Raw genomic sequence first — 24,590 nt, 5'->3', positions numbered from 1 at the left:
GGAGATAAGGGCTGGGCCGGCGCAGGGCTGAGGCTGGGGGAGGTGAGGGGCAGATAAGGGAAAGGGACGTGGCGGGGGGGAGCCGACGGTGCTCCGCTCGGGGGTCCGCGCCCCCTCCCCTCAGACTACGCCGCAGCACCACCCCCCCACTCCCCAGCGGTCCAAGCCGCGGAGAGCGCCCGTCGGACCCTCTTCTCGCGGGGGCCGGGGGACTAGATCTTCCCTGTCCCGATTCGTGTCCCCTCCCCACATCTAGAGAAAACGGAGGCTCGCGCCCCCGGCCCCCCCCACCCCGTTGGCCCGCAGGAGCAGGAATAGCGGCTCCTCGGTGGCGGCCGCAGCGGGGACTGCCGCGGTCGGGCGCTGACAGGGCGTCCCTCCCGGGCCGCCCCGGCCCCTCCCCCGCGCGCCTATTGGCCAAGGCGCATATCAATCACGGGACGTTGACGCCCGCCTTGCTCCCTCGCCCGGGTAGCCACGTTCGGTTGAGCTCCAAGTAGACCAGCGGCAGCGGCGGCGGCGGTGCCGGAGGCGCTGAGGGAGGCGCAGGCGGAGCCGGGCGGGCGCGCGAGCGAGCCAGTGGGCAGCCGGGCCGGCGGGAGAGCGGCGGCGGCGGCGGCACCGGCACCCCAGGCCGAGCCGGCGCGGGAGGAGTTCCAGGGCGATGGGGCCGCGGCCGGGGCTGACGCTTTGACAGCTGGAAAGAGCGCGGAGCCAGCGCCTGGGGGGGAGGGAGGGGAGCGCGGCGAGGAGAGCGCGAGCGAGCGAGCGAGCGAACGCCGGGGAGGGGGCCGGGAGCGAGGGGGCAGCTCGGGAGCAGCCGGAGCGGTAGCGGCGGCGGCGGCGAGGCTCGGCGCCCTCTTCTCTGCAAACCATGTTTGCCAAAGGCAAAGGCTCGGCGGTGCCCTCGGACGGGCAGGCTCGGGAAAAGTAAGCCCTATTTTCCAAGTGGCGGCCGCGCCGCTGCCGGGCTGCGGGCGGGTGGTGGGAGGCAGGTGGGCGGGCGGGGGCTGCTGAGCCCCGGGCCCCGGCGCCGCCTGCTTGGCCCCTTCCCGAGGCCGCGGCGGGCGGCGTGGGAGAGCCCATTGTTGGGAGCCGGCGGAGGTTGGGGTCTGGGGGCGCCGCCGGGGGAGGGGGCACTTGGTGGCCTTGGGGCGTGCCGGGCGCGGGGGCCCGCGGTGAGGGATGGACGAGGTCCCGCGAGCGAGCCTGGGCGCTCGCTCCAGCCGGGGCGCTCGCCGCGCTGACGGCACTTTGCCCACCGGGCGCGGGCAGGGGGCGCGTGGCTTCTGCAGCCCCGAAGGCTCCTTTTGTCCGCCCGCGGCGTGAGGAGTGCGTGCCGGGGGCTTTGTTCGGCCGAGAGCGCTCTCCCTTCCCTGCCCTTGGCCTCGCCGCCGGCCCCGCGCCCTCCGGGGCGCCGAGCTGGGCAGGGACGGCGGCGCCGGCTTGGCCCTAGGCTTGGGGGACAGTTGTTTTGGGGGGAGGTGGTGAGGGCGGCGCTTTACTGCCCTCTCCAGAGCTCGCGGAGCACTCCAGAGTCCAGGACTGAGTCTCCCCGGACTCTCAAACGTGGGGAGAGGGTGGGTCGGTGGCAAGGAGTGGATCGGGAAAAGGAGCGAGGCTCGGGGGATTGGGTTGCTTGCGAGTTTGAGAGACCTAGGTGGGTTTGGTCCCGACGCTACTTGGAAGTTCAAGTTCGGGGGCTGCTCTCCAGCCTTCGCGGCTTGAAGTAAACGCGTTTCCTCATACCCACCCCCTAACTGCTCGTACCCGTGGCCCCAGGCAGGACCGAGTTAGCTGCTCACCTCTGGTTGGGGCCACAATGGCACAGCACGGACAGGGTTGGAGGACAGGCTTGGAGGCCAACTGGCAAGGTCCAGGAGCGAGCGCCCGGTGTGGTCTGACGCTTTCTCTCTCTCTCTCTCTGTGCCTGCTACCCACTTTCCAGGTTAGCTTTATACGTCTACGAATATTTACTGCACGTAGGAGCACAGAAATCTGCACAGACCTTCTTGTCGGAGGTGAGTGGAACTCCCCCCATCATCCAGTTTCTTGACACCCCTCCTCCTCACTCTTCTTAAAGCCTTTGTTTTCTGGAGCAGCCACTGTGGCCACCATTTTGAATTTTTATCACCTTTTGGCATTTATTGTTAGTTGGTCTTCACAGCCTTTTGGCTCTGGGAAGCCCCTAGCCCACCCCTTCTCTCTGCTCCTCTAAGCTGTCTCTGCTCTCTCCTTTCTAGATTCGATGGGAAAAAAACATCACGTTGGGAGAACCGCCTGGGTTTTTGCACTCGTGGTGGTGGTAAGTTTGTGTGATAGTTTTGTGTGTGTGTGTTTGTTTTGTTCTGAGCCCCCGGCTTCAAGTGAACAAAGATGGGAGATCTGAGCGGGTCCCTCCATGCCTTAGTCCCCAGCGTTGCATAGAGCAGGGTGCCGTGGGGCCCTCAGGACTGGCAAATGAGGAGAAGGGCAGACGAGGTCGGTGCCTAAGTTTCTGCCTCCTCTTTGCCCACTGTTGAGAACCCTACTAATCGTGCCTGGTGTTTGCATGGAAACTGTACTTTTACATCTCACTCTGAGGCGCTGGGCATGGGCTTGAAAAAAAAACCTGCATGGGTTTTTGTCAATTCTGCACGTTGCTTTAATTAGAGGGAGTGGGGGTGGGGTGGGTGGAGGGGCACCAGGTCTGTTTTACAACTGGCCTACCCCTTCCTTTTTCTTCTGTGAGCTCAAAACCTTGAGAGAGAAATCCATGGGGACCTTTTCCAGGCACCCTGAGAAAGAGCAAGAAGGGACTGCCACTTCCTTTAAAGATACTGATTCAGACCTACTGGACCTCCCCCCTCCCCCCACTGCTCTAAGTATCCCTAAAACCACCAAGTTTCGTTTTACTGAGAATCTGGCAGAGGGCCTGTAGTTGGTAGATGGGGACTCTCTCTTGTCTGTGACCCTCTCCCAGGCCCCTGGGCCCTGTCCGGGTGGGACCACCGCCGGTGTGCTCCCGGTTTGCAGCCCGCAGGAGGGAGGCTTAGGGTCAACGGGAAGGAGTTGCTGTGAGTGTAAGTCTTGGGTGTTTTGTGGGACCGATTGGTGGAGTCTTTGACATTCTTTTCAAAAGGAAAAGAGAGCGGAGTGGCTTTTGATATTTTGGTGAAGTTCAGGAAAACGGAGTGCCCTGTCTTGGGATCTTAGCGCGTTTACCTGACCGCCAGCTCACTGGGGTAACTATTTCAAGTGCCTTTGAAATGCATGGGGATGAAGTGTCTGTTCTAACTTGCACAGAGAAAATGAGGTTTTAATTGCTTTTGCCAACCTCGGAACTGCGGAGTTGGAGGCATTCGGTGTGGTGTAAGGATTTTGTCTGTAGGAGTGGGTGGTAGGTTTTCTGGGGTGGCTTTTGGAGAGGAGTGTGGGGCTGGAGCTGGCGGGTCTGTCCACCGTGGATTTTGCAGAAATTTAGACTTTTGAGTAAAAGTTACTCAGAAGGGACTGGAGAGTTTGTAGTGTTAGAAATCTTCAGTGTGTGGAGGAAGTTAGTCGGATGTGTGCAGCCTCAGAGCACAGAAAGAAATGTTCTCGAGCCTCCCTCTGCAGTCAGCAGAAGTCCCCGATTATCCTGTTCTATTCTTAATCCCCCGCAACTTCTCCAGCCTTATCTCAGCTCCGGGAACTAAGAGTGCGTCGTGCTGGGCGCAGGCAGTGGTGGCTCTGTGATTTGACACCGACCGTGGCTTTTGGGGTGGCAGGAAGTGGTGGAGCTGATCTGAAGAGGGCCAGGCTGTGTTCTTCACGCACCTGGAGTGAGGTGCTTGTCAGGTGACTGGCAGGGCTGGCTGTTTCTGATGGTGACAGGAGCACTGGTCTGGTAGTCAGACTTCCGCTCTGGTGCACGTTTTACCCTTCAAGCGGGTTCCTATCCCTGGGCCTTGGGCTCCCGACCTGGAGAGGGTTTTTAAGGCCCCTTTTTGGTAGCAGTAGCTATCCTGTGTTTGTATAGGGTTTTACTGGTTGACAGAGGATTTGTATGTCTGTTTTCACATAATGCAAAGTGTTGGGGTGACCATACAAGAATCATGGAGGGGGGTTAGGCAGGGAAATCCGCCCCCCTCCTTTTGCTGGACAGGTGGTTGTCTGAGGAGGGCTCTCTTTTCAACGTGAAAGAACGAGATACTTGGTTATCCATAACATAACCTTTGGTTAATTGATATATGTTTTTTGGTGGGCAGGGGGGGAATGGTTTCTGTATGAGAACACCTTGGGGGAGGGCCTGGTTGAGAGTCGGGTGGGCTGGCAGGAGATGGGGATGTGGGCTCTGGGATGAAGAACCTGTAGATTCCCTTTATTGCCAGAGTCACCCAGTTTGCTGTGCATATGAGTCATAGTCCTGACTTTGACAATTTAACCTTTTTATGAAGTGCAGCCATTTTGGGTGGAGGTGGGGGGTGGTTACCGGAGCACCGAAGAGACAGGCATGGCTTCTCATCCAGATTCCTGTCTCCCATGTGGGCATCAGTGGGTGGGTTACCCTAACCTGCTGGAGCTTCAGTTGCCCCATGTATAACGTGGGGATAAAATCACCTACCTTACAGTGCTGTGGTAGTTACAAGCAGTGTCATGGGCGTGAGGCATCCAGCACATAGTAGGTGTCTGGTGGATGAGAGCTATTACTCTTACTACAAATGACAGGCTGTCAGAAGAGGTTGGGTCCATTTTGTTGTTAGGCTGAGTATGCCCAGTGAAGACTGGGAAGGTGGGATTGAGCCTTGGGGAGACGTGGTGCTGTTAGCACCGTGCATTGTACACTTGCTGTTGGGCACACAAGTAATAATTAGTAACCTGATCTTATTTTATTTTTCAACTTGCAGCGTATTTTGGGACCTTTACTGTGCAGCTCCTGAAAGGCGAGACACTTGTGAACATTCAAGTGAAGCAAAAGCCTTTCATGATTACGTGAGTAACAAATTTTTAATCCTGGCGATAATTGCAGGGTTGGATAACTTGAACTTCTTTAGTACCAAAAGCAAATACACAGCCAACTGGCAGTGGTCTTTGTTTTCTCCTTGCCTTTCTTTTTGTCCTGCCCACCTCCCTGCTGCCCTCGCCCCGTACTCTCCTCCGGCAGCTGTCTGACTTGGTGAATGGTATTTCATAATGTTATAATCATGCAGAAGAGTGTAGATACCTATCTGGAGAGTTAAATGGTGTTATGCGGGGCTCAACCATGTGGGGTTTATGTTCTGATTGGGCAGTCACCTGGGAGGATGGTGGGGCTGAGCCTCTTCGGTGCTGGTTTATGAAGAAGTTGACCACAACCAAGAAAAATGAAAAGTAAATATGAAACTTGTGTTTTGGAGTAGAAGGTGTGTTTGAGTGAGAATTTGGTGAAATAGATTCTTAGGTTACTTTCCAGGGAGGGATCTTCCAAATTATGTTTTTGGAGGGAGGTACGTGTGTCTGTTTATGGGGGGGGGCTTGTGTTGTCCATTAAGACAGTGTGTACTTTGAGGTCCTTGGCTGGTCCATAAACCTGTGTTGAAAATGTTCTTGTGAAGATAGTTTCATCACATTGTAGTGCTTTCTACCCTATCACTCATTCTCCTTGGATGAGTTTCTTAAGATTGTAAGAGAGGTGTCTGTCACATGTCCATATCCCACCAAGGTCCCCTTAAAAAAAAAAAATTGGACTACAGTTGGGGTGGAGTCGGACTTATGATCAGATGAAACAGGTTAGGATCTTCTGCGGGGGGATGGAAGGGGAAGTGTCCGAAGATCTTCCCAGCCTCCTTTGCTTCCTGTTGGTCTTGTAGAAGGTTAAGTGTGTGTGTGTGCCTGTATGTGTGCACATACATGTGCACTTAAGAGGTCATTTATTGGATTTTGCACTTCTGCATGAGGTGGGAAGAAATGGTCCCAAAGCTCTAGGGCATGGAAGTTGGTTTTTTGAATGTCATCAGAGCCCACCCACTTGGCCGGGCCATCTGCATCCCCTGCATGCAGTTTGAAACTGGCCTGGGAGACCAGAACCCATTTGGTTGAGTTTCACAAGTGGTCAGATCCCATGCCACAAGTATCTTTCTGGTGAAAATTTCTCCTTGTAATATGAGGACTTAAGAGACTCCCCTGGGGGCTCCCTGGTTTTGAGAACATTCAGTGCGATGAAATTTTGCTATGACTGTAAGGTTAATACCCTTGGAGTGGAATGCTGAGGAAATTGACCAGTTCTTGTGCCCTCTCCAGGGTTGAAAAAGAGAAGCTGCTGAATGGTACTTATAGCCTGGTGAACTTTTAGTAGTACAAGGTGAGAGGGCTGGTTCACTTGTGATGTGGTTCTTCTGGGAAAATCGGTGGTGATGATCACAGGGTTTCCTGGGGTAGAGGCTAAGAGTTACGTTAGCCATATAAAAATAGTTGGGGAATTTGACTTTTCTACCTAGTAAAAAATCGTGTGTGTGTGTGTGTGTCTGTGTGTGTGTTTTAACCTGTGGATGGCCAATTCCTGTGTGGCCTGTATCTGACAGCTATGCAAAATGGTTTCATTTTAGAGTGGGGCGGGGGACGTACCTATTTCCAGTTACTCTCTTGATATAGGATGTCTGTGCTATCTTTCGGAGAAGTTAATAATTTTTAACTAAGTTTGGCTCTCTAGTACATAATGTGAGACTCTCTTTGGCAATTTGTGGTTTGGTCTGCCATCTTGGAACAGTACGGTGGTAGTGAAAGTTTACATGGGTTTTCTTTCAGTAATTTGCTGAGGAAGGGCAGCAGAATTGTGTAGAGATTGCTGAGGTTGATGTAGACATTTAGAAGAAGCTACCAAGAGCTGAAATCACAGTGCCTGAGGCCTAGGATTCACAGATCTTGGGATCAAAACCCTTTCTCCTGGATTGGGATCCACTTGGTGTCCTGTGGCCTGAGAGTCAGGTCATGTGAAAGGAGGGATGGAGTGATGAATGGGGATGGGTAGGGAACGTCTCTATTGTGAAGGAGTTAAGGGGGGGTGGGTATTGAGTTGCAGGGGTAAAGGAGAAGCAATGGGAAAATGAAAAAATATTTAAGAAAATGAAGAAAAGGAACCCTCTTTGTCTCTTTGTCCTCCTCAAATTTTCGTGTGTTCTCTCCATTCTCATGGCTACTATCTTGTTCACCCTCATCTTTCTTGCTAGAGTTATTGCTGAAGCCTCTTTGGATTCCCTTCCTTTTGTCTGGGGTGAATGCCTCTCTTATCCGTCACATCCTGTCCACTTTTCAGCTTCTTTGTGGAGGACTTTGGTGATAGTTTGCTGTACACTCTGATCACTCCTTCATCTCAGTGGCTATACAAACCACCTGTACAAACCTTTGTTGGTGGCTTTCCATGTGCTGGGCACTCTAGGTTCAGGCTCTCATTTCAAGCTGCCAGTGGCCCTGGGAGAGAAGACATGTTGCTAACTCCATTTTGCAGATGAAGAAACTGAGACACAGAGAGGTTATCATAGTTGTAAGAATTAGGATCCAAACTCAGGTCATAACTGACTCCAGAATCTGTGTTCCTAACACTGTCGAGACTTGGCCGCACAGGTCCGTGGCAAATGTCACCCGTTTGCACCTATTCCTGCTAACTTCTCAGTCAGGTTTGTCTTTCTAACCACAGCTTATTCATTTTTTCCATGCCAGAGACCATTCATCTAAGAGCTATTCATTTCTGTAGCTCCCACAATACCTTGCACATAGTAGGTACGCATGCTAAATGAATGAAGGTATTAAGGAACTATGGGCAAGAAAAAATACTCATTTTTGGGCATTTTGGTAATTTGGATAGCCAGTAGAATATTGGAAGATGTTCTTTTAGTGACTCGTTTTTGCTGGGTCATCTTGAGCCAGGTGATTTTAATGTGGGTTGACTAGTTACCTTAAATCCTTTTTAGAAGATAAAGTGGAGTGTAAATAAGAGCATGCGGTAACTGGCCTGTTTTCAATCAAGGAGATTCAAAGATTCTCATGGTTTGTCTGTGCAGCTCAGATATACCCGCCTGGGCCTCAGTGGGTAGTGAGTAGTGAGTGTGTGTGGGGCATGGGTGAGGAGGGACTCCTGTGGGGCTGGGAAGGTCCTCATTCGGGAAGATCCTGGTCTCAGCTCTCCTAGAGAAATGAATTTGTGTCCCTGGCCAGTGGTCTCTCCTTCCTGGTGGTGGGTCAGTTCAAGCCAGGCTACAGGGCCGGGAATGAACCAGGTGACTCAGCGGTGGGAGAGGGGGTTTAAATTTTCTCTGAATTGGTGAGTTTTTATTTGAGTCACAGTCTATTTTCCTCCACACACCTGGAAACTTCAGTTTGCTTGGCTCATTGTGTGTAAGCCGGAGCACCCTGATGTTGACCACACGTAATGAAGAGCGATGCAGGGTTTGGTACCCAGAATGTACTTTTCTGAGAAATTGGTTTACCTGAAGTCAGAAGAGCCCAGAGGCCATGGGAGGAGCTCGCAGGGACCCTGCCTGTGGTTTCCTTGCTGTTGCCCAGAGGCCATGGGAAGAGGCTCGCAGGGACCCTGCCTGTGGTTTCCTTGCTGTTCCCCTCCGGCCAGGGCAGAGGTTCTCTGGTAAAGCCCTTGGGTCCCCTTGGGCTCTCTTAGATGCCGATGTCTGTCTGGTCCTGGCCTTTTGTGGAGTGGACAGTCCCTCCTACTAGCTCAGTGCCTCTGAGTTGAAGGTGCTGGAGAGCAGTGACCCTCACATTGCTGTACTTTTCAAAACGCTTTTTCAGTACATGGTTGTGGTTTGGCTTCACAGCTGTCTGTTGGTCAGGTTTTATTATTTAATCTCACTCCCATTTTACAGATGAAGAAACTGAGGCCTAGAGTTTAGATGGCTTGTCTGAGGGCATGTAGCCAGGAGGTGGCAGAGCTGGGACTAGACCCCACTCTTCCAAATTCCACCTCTGAGCTTTTGACAACCGTCATTTGATACAGAATTCCTGCAAAACAGAGGGAAGATATTATCATTTGACCCAAAGTGTGCCCATGTATAGTCACTGAAGAAATAAATTTAGCAGAGAATTAAACTGAAGCCCCTGAGAGGTGAATTGCAGAGTCACTGGCAGAGGTGGGACCTGGCCTCTGAGAAGGGAGTTTGTTGTGGTGCGATGGCTCTTTTGGCAGGGAAAATGTGATATAAAGCTATGGCCTTACCTTCCAGAAAACGCATGTATCCCCACTGGGGAGACTTTGTACATGATTTCAGGAGGTTCATGGCTGCTGTCCCCTCTGTGATCCCCAATGAAGAATGTGGGGTGCCAAGTGGATGTGGAGTCCCCTGACCTTGGCGAGTCGTGGGCCTCAGTTTCCCTGCTCTGAAGACCTGCGGTCCCTTTCAGGTCAGCCTCAGTGGGGCTGGCTCTCTTACCCCTGTGCTCCCCCAGCAGGACTCAGCTGACCCCCCTCCACTCCCAGCTGTGAGCCTGTGTCTTCAGGCGGGTTGGTTAAAGTCGGAAAGCGCCCCAGAGTCCTGGGCGTGGACGGGAGCTGAGGTATTTGTGGCTCTGTGGCAGGGGTCCAGCGTCCTTGGTGGGTTTGAAATAGCAAAGTGATATTTGAGAGGACTCTCCTTGGATGTGCCGAGCTAAGGTTCCTGCCAGGCGGGGAGCGTCCCCGCCTGCCAGAACCCTTTGGGGGCAGGGGTGTGAGAGGGTGGCAGCGTGGGCAGGAGCGGGAGAAGGCTGCAGCTGGGCTCTGAGGAGCTGGGGGTGTGCTCTCCCCCGCGATAAGCTGCTCTAGCTATCTGCCCAGAGGTCCTGGCAAGTTCACGACGTTGCCTTTGGCTCTGACCCTTGGCACCCTTGTGTGGCGGATTATAAAAACAAAACATACACACGGTTGTTTCCCCCCAGCCCCCCATTGGAGCTCAGACTGTGTGTCGTGGCCTTTCTTCGGACTCCCACCCTGTTTGCTGCAGCTCCTCTTAACCCCCGAGGCTGCCAGCCTCCTCTATCGGTAGCTAATTAAACACTAAATGAGTAACTGGAATTGCTTTTTGCCAGAACCCGGGCAGTGTGGCCATCTTAATGGGTTTCAAGTGGCTGCAAGACCCCAAATTGCAAATCCTTGCCCTTTATTTCAAGGCGGGAGGTGGGGCGGGGGGAGCAGGGGGGACCCAAACAAAGTTTTTGGCAGTGGTCACTTCATTTGAACTCCAAGACCAGCCGTGCGCTCCAGTCTGTGCATAATGCCATCTTTGTTAGCTAAGCCTTTGCAGACTTGGACCAAGAGTTAGCTGTGTGCCATTCACCGCTCTGAGGGAGCCGGGAGACACCCAGCTCGATTTTCCAAGGCAAGCTGCTTCTGTAGTGGGGACCTCGGGCCAGAGCCTCCTCGCCCCTTCTCTTGACCTTCCCGCCTCTGTGGGTGAGTGTGTGTGTGTGAGCTTAAGAGGGAGCGGTGGAGGGGAGGTGTGTGTGCTTGAGGGCCTGTCAGCCAAGATAACAGAAATGTTACACTAGCTGTAGCCTTTATAATAGCGTCTGGGGTTTAGAGTATTTAGAAAAATTAATCTTTTTTAGCTTGGTAATAATTCTGACCACGGCACAAGTGCATTAGACGATTCACATAAACTTCTTTAATACATGTTGCTGGGAGCTTACAGCAAATAGACAATAATGATTGTTTGTTTTTGATTCGCCAGGGTAATGGGGTTTTTTGTAGACTGGGCAAGATGAGTTTTAGGAATGTTTCTCTCTCATGTTATACTTTTTTCTCCCCCTTGGACCCTGAATCCTCTGGATTTTGAAGGGTTTGGGTTCTGACTGGTGGCTGGGATGCACACCTGAGTTCCAATTCCTGCTCTGTCATTTCCTGGCAGGGTGGACTTTCGGAGCCTTGGTTTCGCCATCTGTAAAATGGGGAAATGGTGAATCCTTTATGGGTTTGTTGTGAGGGTTAAGTAGGATTATATACGTAAAATGGTTGTCTCTCTGTGGCCAGTGCTTGGTGAGTTTGTTTCCTTTAATTTTTTTTTTTTTTTTTTTGCGGTACACGGGCCTCTCACTGTCGTGGCCTCTCCCGTTCTGGAGCACAGGCTCCGGACGCGTAGGCTCAGCGGCCATGGCTCATGGGCCCAGCCGCTCCGCGGCATGTGGGATCCTCCCGGACTGGGGCACGAACCCGTGTCCCCTGCATCGGCAGGCGGACTCTCAACCACTGTGCCACCAGGGAAGCCCTTCTTTCTTTTTATATCCCCAAAGTTTCCCCCAGAACCTTTTAATATGATGGAGATAACAGCATGTTTTTCTGGAAGAGCAAGTTGACCCTAGGGAACTGGATACATTAATTTCCCGATGATGCCCTCCGGTGCCTGGGCTCCTCCGATGTGTCATTGAGTCCTCCCCCAAATACCAGTGTCTTGTCTCCCCACCCCCCAGACCCCTGCCAGGGCCAGAGCAGGCGGTCCTGGCATAGGCTGGCACTGATAAATGCTCCCCTGAGACGTCTGTGCCCCTTATCTGTGTCGGACAGAGTGGTCCTGTCCCACTCCCGTGTGTGGCTGCCGCGTTGCTGAATGGGAAGAGCATGCAGCTTGGCACGTGCAGAAACCTAGATGCAGATTTCGGCTTCACACCCCTTGTCAGCTGCGGGGGGCCGCCACTTTTCAAGGTCTGTTCTCTTGACTGTAAGGTTGGCACAAGGGTCATACTTGCTCAGCCCACTGTGGGGGTAACAGTGAGAAAGGCGTGGAAAACTGTCCAGGGAAGGTTACCTGTGCGGGACAGTGCTGTGTCAATATTTGCAGGGATGACCAGCCTCGAAAGCCCCGCAGTTGGGGTCTTGTCTTTGTCCTCTTTTTTTTTTTTTGTGGTACGCGGGCCTCTCACTGTTGTGGCTTCTCCCGTTACGGAGCACAGGCTTCGGACGCGCAGGCTCAGCGGCCATGGCTCACGGGCTAAGTTGCTCCGCGGCATGTGGGATCCTCCCGGACCAGGGAACGAACCCGTGTCCCTTGCTTCGGCAGGTGGACTCTCAACCACTGTGCCACCAGGGAAGCCTTCTTTGTCCTCTTTGGTACATACGTTGCCCTGGCCGGCCTCGGGCCTCACTTCACCTTTGAATTGAGTGAGGAGTCCCTAAAAGGACCCTTAAGGAGAAGGTGAGGAAGGGATGTGTCAGCCATTGCAGGTCCACGGGAAGCTGGTTCTGGGTGCCCGAGGCCTTGGTCAGCTGGCCCCCAGACCAGGAGCAGAAGACACTGCCAAGTTTTGAGGTGTTGATTCAGTCCAATTACCGAGTGCCCGCTCTGCTCCATGTCCAGTGGAGGAGACAGATGCTGCCCAGGATGCGCTTGTGTGCTTAAAAAACCTTCTCTTTGGAGAGCCCAGGATGCAGAACATCACGACTGGTCATGGGAGTAGGTAAACAGCCCCATTCCCGTGTGGTGGCTGGGAAGGGTATTTAATGTAGTATGTGTAGGTAGCAGGGTTGCAGGTGGTAGAATGGGAGGTCACGTCTTACAAGGAGGTACCCTGAGGCCCAGAGGGGAAAGATGCCCCACCTGAAGTCATCAGTAGGACTCAAACCTATAAACCGTATCAGATTCCATAACTCTTTCCTTTGCCCTATGCCGTCTTGCTGCACTTACAAGCTGTGTGAACTTGGGGACCTTAATTAACCTCTCTGTGCTTCAGTTTCCTCAGGTGGAAAATGGGGTTAATAAAGTATACCTGCCTCATGAGGTTGTTACAAGGATTAAATGAGTTTATGTACGCACACACACATTAAACACGCACACACACGCGCACACACACACAATACATATTGTGTCTGGTACAGCGTAAGTGCCGTAAACGTGTGCTATTTTTTTTTTTTTTTGGCGATGCCACGCGGCTTGCAGGATCTCGGTTCCCTGACGAGGGATTGAACCTGGGTCATGGCAGTGAGAGCACCGAATCCTAGCCAGTAGACCACCAGGGAACCCCCTGTGCTCTCATTCTTATTATCTCATTTCAGGCCTGGTATGAGTCCTGGCTTTCTGATGGCCGAAAGGGGGGGCAGCAGCAGAATGATGCTGGTGTGAGAGGTGTGCTCCTGGGATACGTGACCCACCTGTTGGTTGATTAGCACTCTGGACCCCTGGGTTTGCATCCACCTTCTTCAAGCAACCGCGAGTGACTGGGGGTGGGGTTCATACACGCAGCCTCTAAACCAGCCCCGCTGCTCGTGAGGATGAAGTGCCGACGCGTGGACGCTCCTGGCCAGCGCCGGCCTGTGGTGTTCAGTCAGTGTCCGTTCCCTACTCTTGTAGCCGTTTCCCTTGCTCTGGGAATCTGGAACTTCCCCAGGCCCCTCTGACCCGTCCCTGGTGCTTCTCCTTGGTACTTAAGATGGGTTTTTTGCTCCAGCCCTGCTGTAGAGCACATGCCAACCTGGAATGTGGCTGCCTCTACCAGGCCTGCCAGGACCACCCCTAGGGGAACACCCGCCTTTTCTTCTGTCTCCCCCCCGGGAGCTCTGTGACTTTTATTCATTTGCTATTTGCTGCCTGGAAGTAGAGTGATGGGGGTCAAGGTTGTATCTCTTCCTCTCCCTCTTCTAGACCGAAAGCTCCTGAGGGCAGGAGCTCTTATCTCCACCCCCTTTCTGCTGCCCCTGCTCCTGGGGCCTGTTGCAGAGTTTTGAGTAAATCCTGAGGGTGGTGAGCTAGGCTCTGGGCCTTGAGAAGTGAGAAGGGTTTGATCCCTGCCCAGGGATCAAGTATGTTAAATATGCGTTTTAATGGAGATGGACAAGTGGTGAATGGTAACTGTGAGTCATGACCCGTTAGTGCTTTGTGAGATCAACTTAGTGGGTCACGAACTGGCAATTACAAAAAAAAAGAAACTCTGGGGCTTCCCTGGCGGTCCAGCGGTTAAGACTCCACACTTCCACTGCAGGGGGCACGGGTTCGATCCCTGGTCAGAGAATTAAGATCCTGCATGCCGAGCAGAGCAGCGCAACCAAAAAAATCAAATCAAAAAAAGAAACTCTGTATCGCAAAGAGTAAACATAAGCATTGTTTCGGGAAACTTCTGTTTTCAGCAATTTATGGGTGCCTATAAATAAACACGTGCCCTGGGTTTTCAATGTAAAATTTGCCTTGTTGCGGGTCTCAGTCTAAACTTTTTTTTTTTTTTTGGTGGTACGCGGGCCTCTCACTGTTGTGGTCTCTCTCGTTGCGGAGCACAGGCTTCGGACGTGCAGGTTCAGCGGCCACAGCTCCCGGGCCTAGCCGCTCCGCCACATGTGGGATCCTCCCGGACCGGGGCACGAACCCGCGCCCCCTGCATCGGCAGGCGGACTCCCAACCACTGCGCCACCAGGGAAGCCCTCAGTCTAAACTTTGAAAGCTGCTTACCCAGAAAAGGCTGAAGTTGAATCTTGGGTCTTATAGGCTTGTGTGACTTTGGCCAAGTGGCAAGCGATTGCTGACCTCAGTTTCCTGATGGGTAATAAGGAGGGCGTCATTCCCACCTCTGAGGGTTCTTGGGAGAATTGATTCCCTGCCTTGCTTCCAGGTGGTGCCTGGTGGTTCCTGGGGACCTTTGCCTTTCGTTTTTGCTGCCATATTCTTAGTTCATGGAGCCTGTGAGAGGTGCCCAGCAGATGCTTGCTGAGTGCTGAACAAGCAGTGGCTCCCACTTGAAGTCCGTCGGTTGTTTCTGCTGGGTGGCAGCTCCCTCTGCCTGTCTGCAGTTGAGGTGGCGGCGGGGGCGTGGGTAGTGGTGGTGGTCTCCAGCCCCTTGTGGTGGTGGTTGTCTGAACATCTGCAGGGCTCAGACTCTGGTCGCGGCAGGAATCTTGAGAACAGGTCTCAGGGCATCCTGTCTGACCCAGGTTGGCCCAGCTTTCAAAATTCCCTGTCCCCTCCTGGTGACAGCTGTTTGCACAGCTCCGAGGCAGGCTTTGTGTCCCTCGCTCTTTGTGTGTTTGGGTGAAGCGCCTGACATTTCACTTCTGTTTTATAGTCCTCTGACCTTAAGAAGCACAGCTGCTCCCTGGGGCCCCCGTCTGAGGCTTTCCTCTGATCCTTCTCTCCCAGTCACAAAAGGCTGTTTGAGAGAACAGGCTCTAGGGTGGCAGCCCTCCCCACTGCCCGGGATGCTGGCTGCAGCTTTGCGAGTTCTTGGGATGGACAGAGTGTGGCTTTGCACACTGGCCCAGGATAGCAGTCTGCTGGTGGGCAGTTATTCCTGTGAGCCTGCTGCATGCATGGCCCTGTGCTGGTTGGTGATGGGACTAAGGCAGTGTCGCGGACAGCACAGAGGATTTGGACTTGGATAACCGGGGTTCAGGTTCTGATTCTTCCAGGTGGCCTTGGGTAAGTCATTTGGCCTCTCTGAGGCTTGGTTTATCTGTGATAACAAATGATGTGAAACAAGGCTTGGTTTTGTTTTTTTTTTTGCCTCTCAAGATTTTCTTTGAAGCCAGGTGAGAGCATATAAGAATGGTTTGTAAACTGTGGTCTATTTCAAATGTGAACAAATCGTCAAATCATAGAACGTATATCAAGAAAGAGCCTCTCAATTTACAGAGGGGGAAACTGAAGCTTGGGGTAGAGTGGTAGCAAATCTGTGACTGGATGGGCCCCTGATCCCTGTGGCAGCCACTGACTTTAGAAAACCTGCACCTGGGAGGTTGGCGCCTGGGTCTGCCTCTGTGCCATTCGGTAGGAGTTTGCAGCTTTTTTTGGGAGATGTCGTGGGCTTCCCGTGGCTTTGGCCATGCGGCCAGTGCTGAGGGGGCAGACGGCCCAGTGGGCAGGCCTGGTGCCGGGCGTGTGCACGCGGCCGCTCTGTTCTGCTGTCTTTTAGAAGGCTTCCAGGAGAAAATGTTATCCTCTCTCTGGAGGCCCTTTCTCTTGGCAGTGCCCACTGGTGTTACACGAGCGGTTCTGGCCACAGCTCTGGGCGCAGGTTTCCCTGCGGGTCTCCGGGCTGCGGAGCCACTTCAAAAGGGGATTTTACAGCATGACAGGGAATTTCAGCCACTGTGTTATCTCCGAATTGGCCAATTGATGGTTTCAGCAGAGCATTTCAGCATCGGGGAAGCCAATACAATTTGAGTTAGTCGTGATGGCTGCCACTTTAAATACCACACTGACTTTCCGTCAGTGGGCTAACGCGCAGCACAGGGCTTCGCAGAAAACCTGATCACTGGAGTGCTTCAGTCGATTCTGACCCCAAGCTACGGAAAATGAACTTAAATCTAGTGGGCTGTCGCCACATACTTTCTTCAGCATTATTTTGCTAGCAGCATCTTTGTCAAAGGGAACTGGAATGGAAGAGAGCAGGTACAGATCACCGTGTTTGCCTGTGGCCTCACCCGATTTGAGCGAAAATCTTCCGGGGGAGTGAGCCGCTGGGAGTCGGGGTGGTGGTTTCCTGGTGAGGGATGAGTTACTAAACTACAGCGTCGTGGTTTAATAATGATGACTCTCTAGTGAAGGAAACTGGTGTTTATTGAGCACTTACTATGTGCCAAGTTTTTTTTTTTTTTTAAAGTGTTCTTATTCTCACCCTATTCAGGCTGGGTAGGGGACAGGACATTCCTCCCATTTCATGAAGGAAGAACTGATAACAACAAACAATAATTGAGTGCTAACTGTATGTCAGGCACCTTTCTAAGTGCTTTGGGTTTTATCTCATGTTGTCCTCAAAGCAGCCCCGTGGATCAAGTTCTGTTTTTTGGGTTTTTTTCCTTTTAATTATTATTATTATTGTTTTTGGCCGTGTTGCGTGGCATGAGGGATTTTAGTTCCGCGACCAGGGATCGAACCTGTGTCCCCTGCAGTGGAAGCACGGAGTCCTAACCCCTGGACCGCCAGGGAAGTCCCTAAGTTCTGTTTTTTTGTCCTATTTTGTAGAAGAGGGAATTGAGGCAATAGAGGGATTCAGGAATGTTGAAGGTGTACTTAAACTAAAGTGCTCTGTACTGCTCTACCATGCTGTTTCCCTAAGAGTTAATACCAGATTTGGCATCTTTGCTGCTTAAGTAGTTGGTGACCCACTGCCCAGCCCTGGTGGGTCTAGGTGGCAGGACTAGGTGGGAGCGGTCCCAAGGGGGCAGATGACCCGAAGCCCTGTCTGTGGGTCGTGTGGTTCCTTATCAGCGCTGTGCTTCCCAGAGGCAGAGGGGCTGGGCTGGTTTTCAGTGACCTCACCCAGGAAGGAGATATTTTGCTTCAGGCTCATCATATACCTTAAGGAAGAGTTTCCCCATCTCTTCACTTTTAAGCCTCCCTTTTATTAATCCCCTACCACCCTGTGTGGACTCCATGCTTGAAAATATTTCATTTACAAATAGATTATATACATCGTGACCATTAATTTTACTGAAGACATAGGAAAAACAAGAGCTATATAGTTGCTGATTAGAGCATTTCATCAGCTCAGAAAAAATTGGGAATTTGGGATTTATTTCAGCTGAGGTAGACCCGATTTTGGTGTTGAATTAAAAAAAAATATCAGCCCGACTCCAGAGTCCGTGAAGTTTTTGAGAGACCTGGCTGGAGTCCTCAGGCTGGGAACCTCTGACTTAACGTCTGTGCTTCCCCCACCTACCTAGCAGTGTAGGTGGCTCCTTCTAGCTGTGTTCTAGAATGGCCAGAGTTGGGCTCTGGTGGAAGAAAGGCCCTCACGTTCTCCCCTGAGAGTCAGGAGGGTCAGAGGTCAGAGTTTGCTCTTAGGTCATCTACCAAAGTTCAGGCAGGGCTTCCCTGTGAGGGAACATGTGGGTTGGAAGATGGACACCACAGGTGTAAGCTCCTGGGTGGAGAGCTCCCACCTCTGGAGGATGCTCCAGAGCCCCCACCCCTACACTCAAGTACCATGTTCCCTGCTGTTCTGAGCTGGCAGCCAGTGGAGGAGATGGATGACTGGACTGTGAGTCCAGAAATCGTTCTTCTCAACCAAGCTCCCCCACTTATTAGCTGTAACCTTTGAGTGGCCATTGTCTTCTTTCTGGGCCTCAGTTTCCCCATTTGTAGCATGGGGACAGGGAGGGATACAGAAGCGATTTCTGATGTAGCAGTGACCAGCCTTTATTGCACACTTACCCTGGGCTAGGCGCCGTGCATGGGCATGCCGTCTAGTCCTGTAACTCTACAAGGCAGGGGCTGTTTTTATCCCACTCCTTTGATGAGTAAACTTGAGGCTCCAAGATGAAGTCATTAGCCTTGGTTATGAAGTCATTAAATAACGGAGCACAATTTGAACCCAGGGCCCCATTCCTAGTCTTTGAGCCACACCGTTATTTTAATAAACTTTAGGATGACTTTGAGAGATGAGGAACCTTGGGGAAAAAAAATGTTCTTAGAAAGAATTGAATCATTTCTGTAGAAACCCGTAAACATGTGTCTTAAAAAAAAAAAAAAAAAAAAGATGTTAGTGACAGTTTGCTTCCCAGTGAGATGAATGCAGATAAACCTATTTTGACTGTTAACTTATTTTGTTGCTTAAAAGCCAGTGACATGTAGCGTTGAATTTATTTTTCTTCACAGCGTTTAAGTGTTTGCCCCTTCTTGAGTGACGTGTGTGAATCTGGGAATTGCCTGTACTTTGGGGATTGAAGCCGCTGCTCGCACTTCAGGATTTTGCCTTAAGAGGGGCGACTCGGGGGAGGATTTGTGCGGGCGCAGGGTGGAGCTGAGAAGTGGCTTCCCAGCCACGCGCTTACCTGAGTTTCAGGGTGCCGTTGGAGCCAGAGCTCACTCCGAAGTTGGGGTCACGGTGGAGAGCTGATCGCAGGAGTCTCTGTGACTAGAAGCCTAAATATTTATTCTGTTCTGTCCCTAATGAAAACAAATTGTCAACAGTTGTTCAGTAACTGACTAAATTAAAATCTGTAATTAGTCAATTGGATTAAAGAGTTGGCACAACCTGATTGTATCATGCTGGTTAGGTTATTAAGAGAAAGGGTGTGATTTTTAATTACTGAATGCTAATTTTGACAGTTTCAAAGAGAAACAGACGTGTTTCTCCCCCCTTTTCCTAATTTTGAATGGTTTGGAAAGTAAAGACACTCGATGTGTAAATTATGTTTTTTTGAAGGAAAATAATCCGAGAAGGCCCTTCTGTAGAGTAGAGGGATTTTAGTTAAGAGGCCACATTGGATTTGGTTGAAAGGGTGAGTTGGAAATCCTTCCTTTCTTGAAGGAAGGATGGCCCGGCGTTTGGCAGCTTTGCTCTTGCTTTGAATGAGAAGTTGGATTTCACATTCAAGCAGTTCAGTCATTGAGTTAGAGTTCTTTTTAGTGTCTCTCCCAGTCTCTCACCTAAAGGGGGTTTTCTGACCGGCGTCCTGGAGGCGAGAGGCAATAGGAGACAGAATCCAGTGAGGACACTACTGTGTGTATGAAGCACAGTGGGACCGCAGAGACACCACGAGCACCTGTGAATAACATCATCAGACTTTTTATAAAGTATTTTCTGATATGCTGAGCAACCCAGTGGGAGGGACAGGAGGAATGAAAGTTCTTACTGCTCTCCTTTAGAACTGAGGCAAGTTGAGAGCTGGGGCAGGAGGGGCCCAGGTGTGGCGGGTCCAGGCGGGAATGGGCTGGGGGCTGGTGGGGGAGGAGGGTTGCCAGCAGACAGGCAGGAAGGGAATTCTGTTAGGTAGTGGTTGGGGACAGACAGAGGCCAGAGAGGAGAGGGGCTTCTTGCCGGGGAGGAAGATGGAATCAGAAAGTAGGGCCTGTTTATGGATTTCAGGGTACAGAAAGCCAGCCAGAGAGTTGAGGACGAATTGGGTAGGCCAGTTGTAAAATGGAGCGAGCCCTTCTTCTGTTTTGTTTTTCTGGGGGATGCTGTGTTGTTGCCTCCTCTGTGAGGCTGGAATATGGGTTGTAAGCAGCCTCGGAACTGGGAGTGAGGTCTGAGCTGCTTCTAGCCACAGACCCCAATGTATAGACTGGATCCCTTCATCTGCAGAGGGGCCCTCCCTTCTCCCCCGCTACCCCCCAGCTCCTGGGAGTTCACAACATGGTCTGCTCTGTAAGGTGCTAGGGCCGTGGGTCACGTAAATTGGAGAACCTCAAGTCTCAGAGGAGGTCTAGGGATCACTGCAGGAAGGCCACCCAGCCCTCGCTTCTCCTTCCCTAAGTTCTGGGGGCAGCAAGAGGTTAACCTCGGCTGCTGGGCTGCCAGCTCCTTGCAGCCCTTCGGGCAACCTCCCTGTCCTGGGGAAACCTCCCAACGCCCTAGACCCTGTGCGTCCAGGAGCCACATGAATGGTGTCATCAGTGTTGAAGCACAGGCTCGACTTTCTGCTGGCTGGGTTTTCCATGATCCTTTTTGGAAGCACCAGTTAAAATGGCCTTTTTCAAGCACCAGTTTTCAAGATTTAGTATTAGAGCTGCTAGTGATCTAGAATGAGTCATTTTTTCTCTTTGTTTTTAAAGGAAGCAATTTTGCTTTTTGTGTCTGATGGATATATGGCAGGGATGCTGGGAACCAGGGTACAGAGAACTGGGTGAAGCCACCTGGGTTCAAATCCCTACCTGGGCCTTTACCACAGTGTGACCTGTGCCAGTTGCTTTATTTCTGAGCCTCAGTGTCCTCATCTGTAAAATGGAGATTGCATTCAACCTGCAGTACTGTTTTGTGGCAGTGGTGCAGAGTGCCCTAGAAGATGCCCGGGAGGTATTTCTGGAATGCCTGAATGAGAGACTGAAAGGTAGCCAGGGTTCTTGGGAAGGTATTCCTTCTTAGGGAGCTGTGCTGGGTATGTTTAGACGCGTGAGTAAATGAGAGGAACAGAATAAAAAGCAGGAAGCATTTACAAGTGGTGGATTGGTGTGTGTTCTGAATTTGGAATTTCTCTTTCAGACTCAGGATCCACAGCCAAGGTTAAAGAGGTGTGTGTGTGTGTGTGTGTGTGTGTGTGTGTGTGTGTGTGTGTGTGTGTATGGGGGAGTGGATTGTAGCAAATAGAAGAAAGGAAGTGACAGTGCTGGGAGAGAGTTTATTTTAAAAGCTTCCCCACTGATAGATTTGTAGCTCTGGGTAAAGAGGGAAGCTTGTAAAACTTGATTCATTTTCTTCCCAAAGTCTGTTTTTGGTGGGGACTGGGGGTGAGGATGGAGCTTCCAAGTGCTTTTAAGTTAGAAGTGTTTGTGTGTTTCCAGTGCACAGCATGTGCAGGGCCAAGAGCCTTGTTCTCACCGCTGCTCCCTGCCCCCAGACCATCTTTCCCTTCGCGGAACGGAGTGCCGGTTGCGGGGCTGTGCTCTGGTCTCATCTAGGGATGAGCGAGGACTTCCTGCACTTGCGATGACTTCCTACTTCCTTCCTGGCCTACGCTGTCCAGAACAGATCGGATTCGCTCTTTTCTTTGGATTAGGAAACATGCCCTCCCCCTTCCCTGCCCAGGCCTGCTCTGGAGACATGGACGGGCAGCTGGGGTGACCATTAGACAGTGAGGAGCTAGGGTGTTTCCTGAACTGTAGGTCTGTGTGAGCTGTTCAGGAATGAGAAGCTCCTGCTCCCAAGAAGCCACTGCAGAAATGGAAAGGTGGTCAGCAGGGAGAGCTGAGGAGGTGGTGGACCTTGTATGTTGGGAAAAAAATTTGGGTAATTTGGAATGTTTCTGTGTTGGAAAATAAAAGTTATGACTGTGTATTTCTGTCATTAGGGTAGAGTGTGAACCCTGAGACTTAGATACAGAATGTTGCCAGGCTATAGTTAAGGAAAGGAAGGGCCAGGCTACCTACCTCAGGGCCTTTGCACAGGTGTTCTCCCTGCTTGGAGCACCTCTCTCCATTCTCTCTCTCCCTGGGGGATCCCTATTCATTGTTCATGTCTCAGTTTAGATGTCACCTGTTTTTTTTTTAGTATTTATTTGGTTGAGCTGGGTGTCAGTTGCAGCAGGTAGGCTCCTTAGTTTCGGCACATGGGCTCCTTAGTTGTGGCATGCAAACTCTTATTTGCAGCATGCATGTGGGATCTAGTTCCCTGACCAGGGATCGAACCTGGGCCCCCTGCGTTGGGAGCGTGGAGTCTTTTTTTTTTTAATCTTTATTGGAGTATTATTGCTTTACAATGTTGTGTTAGTTTCTGTTGTACAACAAGTGAATCAGCTGTAAGTATACATGTATCCCCATATGCCCTCCCTCTTGAGCCTCCCTCCCATCCTCCCTACCCCACCCCTCTAGGTGGTCACAAAGCACCGAGCTGATCTCCCTGTGCTACACGGCTGCTTCCCACTAGCCATCCATTTTACATTTGGTAGTGTATATATGTCAGTGCTACTCTCTCACTTCGTCCTGGCTTCCCCTTCCCCCCATGTCCTCAAGTCCATTCTCTACATCTGCGTCTTTGTTCCTGCCCTGCCACTAGGTTCACCAGAACCATTTTTTTTAGATTCCATATATGTGCATTAGCGTACGGTATTTGTTTTTTGGGAGCGTAGAGTATTATCCACTGCGCCAGCAGGGGAAGTCCCTGACATCACCTGACTTTAAGAAAATTCTCACAATCATCTTTGAGCCCATGGGCTAGGACCTGTAAACTTGGGGGCTTGACACCTGCTGGCTTGATACCCAGTTCATATTTGTGGACTGGAAGAGTGACCAGGAAGAACCCCCACCTCCCAGGGCCCTGACTCTGTGTTTGAACGGCTCCCTGAAGCCTCAGTGCCCTCAGAACATGTCCAAGTGTGGCTGCCTGCTTTGAGCCCTGGCCTTGGCATTTGCCTTTCTTTCTTTCTTTTTTTTTTTTTTTGGCCACACCGTGTGGCATGCGGCATCTTAGTTCCCCAACCAGGAATCAAACCCGTGCCTCCTGCATTGGGAACGTGGAGTCTTAACCACTGGACTGCCAGCGAAGTCCCTGCCTGTGTTTTCTGAAATAGGTTTTTGACGTTGATGGAGCCTTAGACGTGAAGTGTCCTCAGAGATGTGTGCAAAAATGACCAGTATTGAATTATCCCAACTTTTGCCAACTTCTGAGGTCTCTCAGACTGAAAGCCCCGTGATTCTTCTCTTGCCCGGTTTTTGCATTTTGTGAAGAGGATTGAGGAGTGGGTGGGCAGGGGTGTGGTCTGGAATCCTGAACGGTGTTACTCAGCTGGAGTCTTAGGGGGATGTTAACCTCAGATGATGGGAAACAGCCTGGTTCTGATTCCTCTAACTCCCCCTGCTTATCTGTGCAGGAATATTTTATGATTTGACCCCCTGTAATTCAGGGTTGGTGGCGATTTTATCAGCCCACACAAGTCTACAGTTGACCTTTGCATTATCTGAGAAGACTTGTGTTTGCTTAGCCACGGAGGATAAACAAGATTCCAGGGGGCGGCTCAAGACTTGGGCTGTGGGTTTTTTGTGCAGCAGCAGTGTGGCTTCTAATTGCCAGTGGCTCCTATCTGTGCTTCGGGGAAGGTCTTGGCCACACCCTGTCAGGGGCGGGGTGGGGGGAGTGCTTCTTTGGTTCCAAGCTGGCCATTCAGGCTTTTCCTAGAACATGAAATGCTCACTCCCTTTAAATCACCCCTTTCTAGTGAGGCTACCGTAATGATATCAGTTCAGGAGAACACTTTATCCAGAATCCACTGAGGGGTCAGTGCACATACTTGTTTTTCCCAGGTATTCATCTGGTCAGTCTAGTCTTTCCTTTGAATAGCTGATGCCCCTGAGATGTGGCTCCAGACAAAAGGACGTGGGCCAATTCTTTGTCCTCAGAGAGCTTACAGACTACTCTTGCCTTTTATCTGGGGCTCATGTGTTTCAAGATGCTAACCGAGCATCTTTAAATGGGAGACATATCCTGCAGGTTCAGATGGGCTTTTCCCCCAAGAAGGCACCGGAATGCATTCTAGCCTCCCCTCGGCTGCCGCTGCTGCCCCCAACCGGAAAACAGCCGGGTCGCCCTTGGCTCCACCTGCCCCAGCCCCCTGTGTCGTGCCGGCCGGCTCTGATTTTTGGACTGGTCACTTGAAGAGAACTTGAGTGTTTGCTTCTTTGTCTGTAAAGTGATGGTAAAGGATACCTTTGTGGTCCCGGTGTCTAGTGTGTGGCTCCACGGAGCCAAGCCATCCAGGACCTCGTCAAGGTGTGGCTAAGAGATGGGAGAAGGCGATGATTTGCTTGCACCTTGGAGACAGGAGAGGAGTCGGAGTAAAAACGTTCACGTACGGCTGTTACTCTAGTGAAAATTTTTGAAGAATTGGTTGCTGGAAACACAAATCCACAAGGACATAAACTAAAAGAATGAAAGGTACGCTGGTTTTAAGGAAGCTTTCAGGGGTCTACATTCTCTCCAACCTGAGTTAAATTTCCTAGGCTTTACCAAAAACACAATCTCTCTCCTTGCGGTTGGGGGCTGGGCATTGCAGCCAGGCCCAGGCCACCTCCGAGGCACAGGTGCCTGCCACAGTGCCACCCTTTCCGGTGGGTGAGTCAGTGAGTTTATCCTGGAATATCCCGCCCTGGGGAGGGCCAGGGTCACGGGTTGGGGCCACTCTGGGCCGCTGTTTCTCAGGAAGCCGTGTTGGCCCCATCCAGAACTGCCTCTCAGACTTGAGATACACATGGATTCTTTCCTACTCCCTTTTTTCTTCCTGAAAATGTTTTTTAACTCGGAGCATGTGTCACCGC

At 51.6% G+C, this 24,590-nt stretch overlaps 1 protein-coding gene across 2 annotated transcripts in view; it reads left to right on the top strand.

Annotated features, from left to right (window-relative positions):
• The first annotated feature begins 751 nt into the window (after window positions 1-751).
• The window catches only part of SSBP3 (single stranded DNA binding protein 3), a 164,526-nt gene continuing 140,687 nt past the window's right edge, over window positions 752-24,590 (top strand). The window contains exons 1-4 of one of the 2 annotated variants that reach the window (XM_060022512.1): window positions 752-930; window positions 1,949-2,021; window positions 2,244-2,305; window positions 4,869-4,953. In XM_060022512.1, coding sequence (XP_059878495.1) covers window positions 875-930; window positions 1,949-2,021; window positions 2,244-2,305; window positions 4,869-4,953 — 276 coding nt within the window. In that variant the 5' untranslated portion in view covers window positions 752-874. The remainder of the gene's footprint in view (window positions 931-1,948; window positions 2,022-2,243; window positions 2,306-4,868; window positions 4,954-24,590) is intronic. The other variant, XM_060022517.1, reaches the window with a different exon arrangement.

Source organism: Delphinus delphis, chromosome 1 (assembly GCF_949987515.2).
Source record: "Delphinus delphis chromosome 1, mDelDel1.2, whole genome shotgun sequence".
NCBI classification, from domain to species: domain Eukaryota; kingdom Metazoa; phylum Chordata; class Mammalia; order Artiodactyla; family Delphinidae; genus Delphinus; species Delphinus delphis.
Note: the sequence above shows the minus strand (reverse complement) of the source record. Positions and strands in the feature narration are given on the sequence as shown.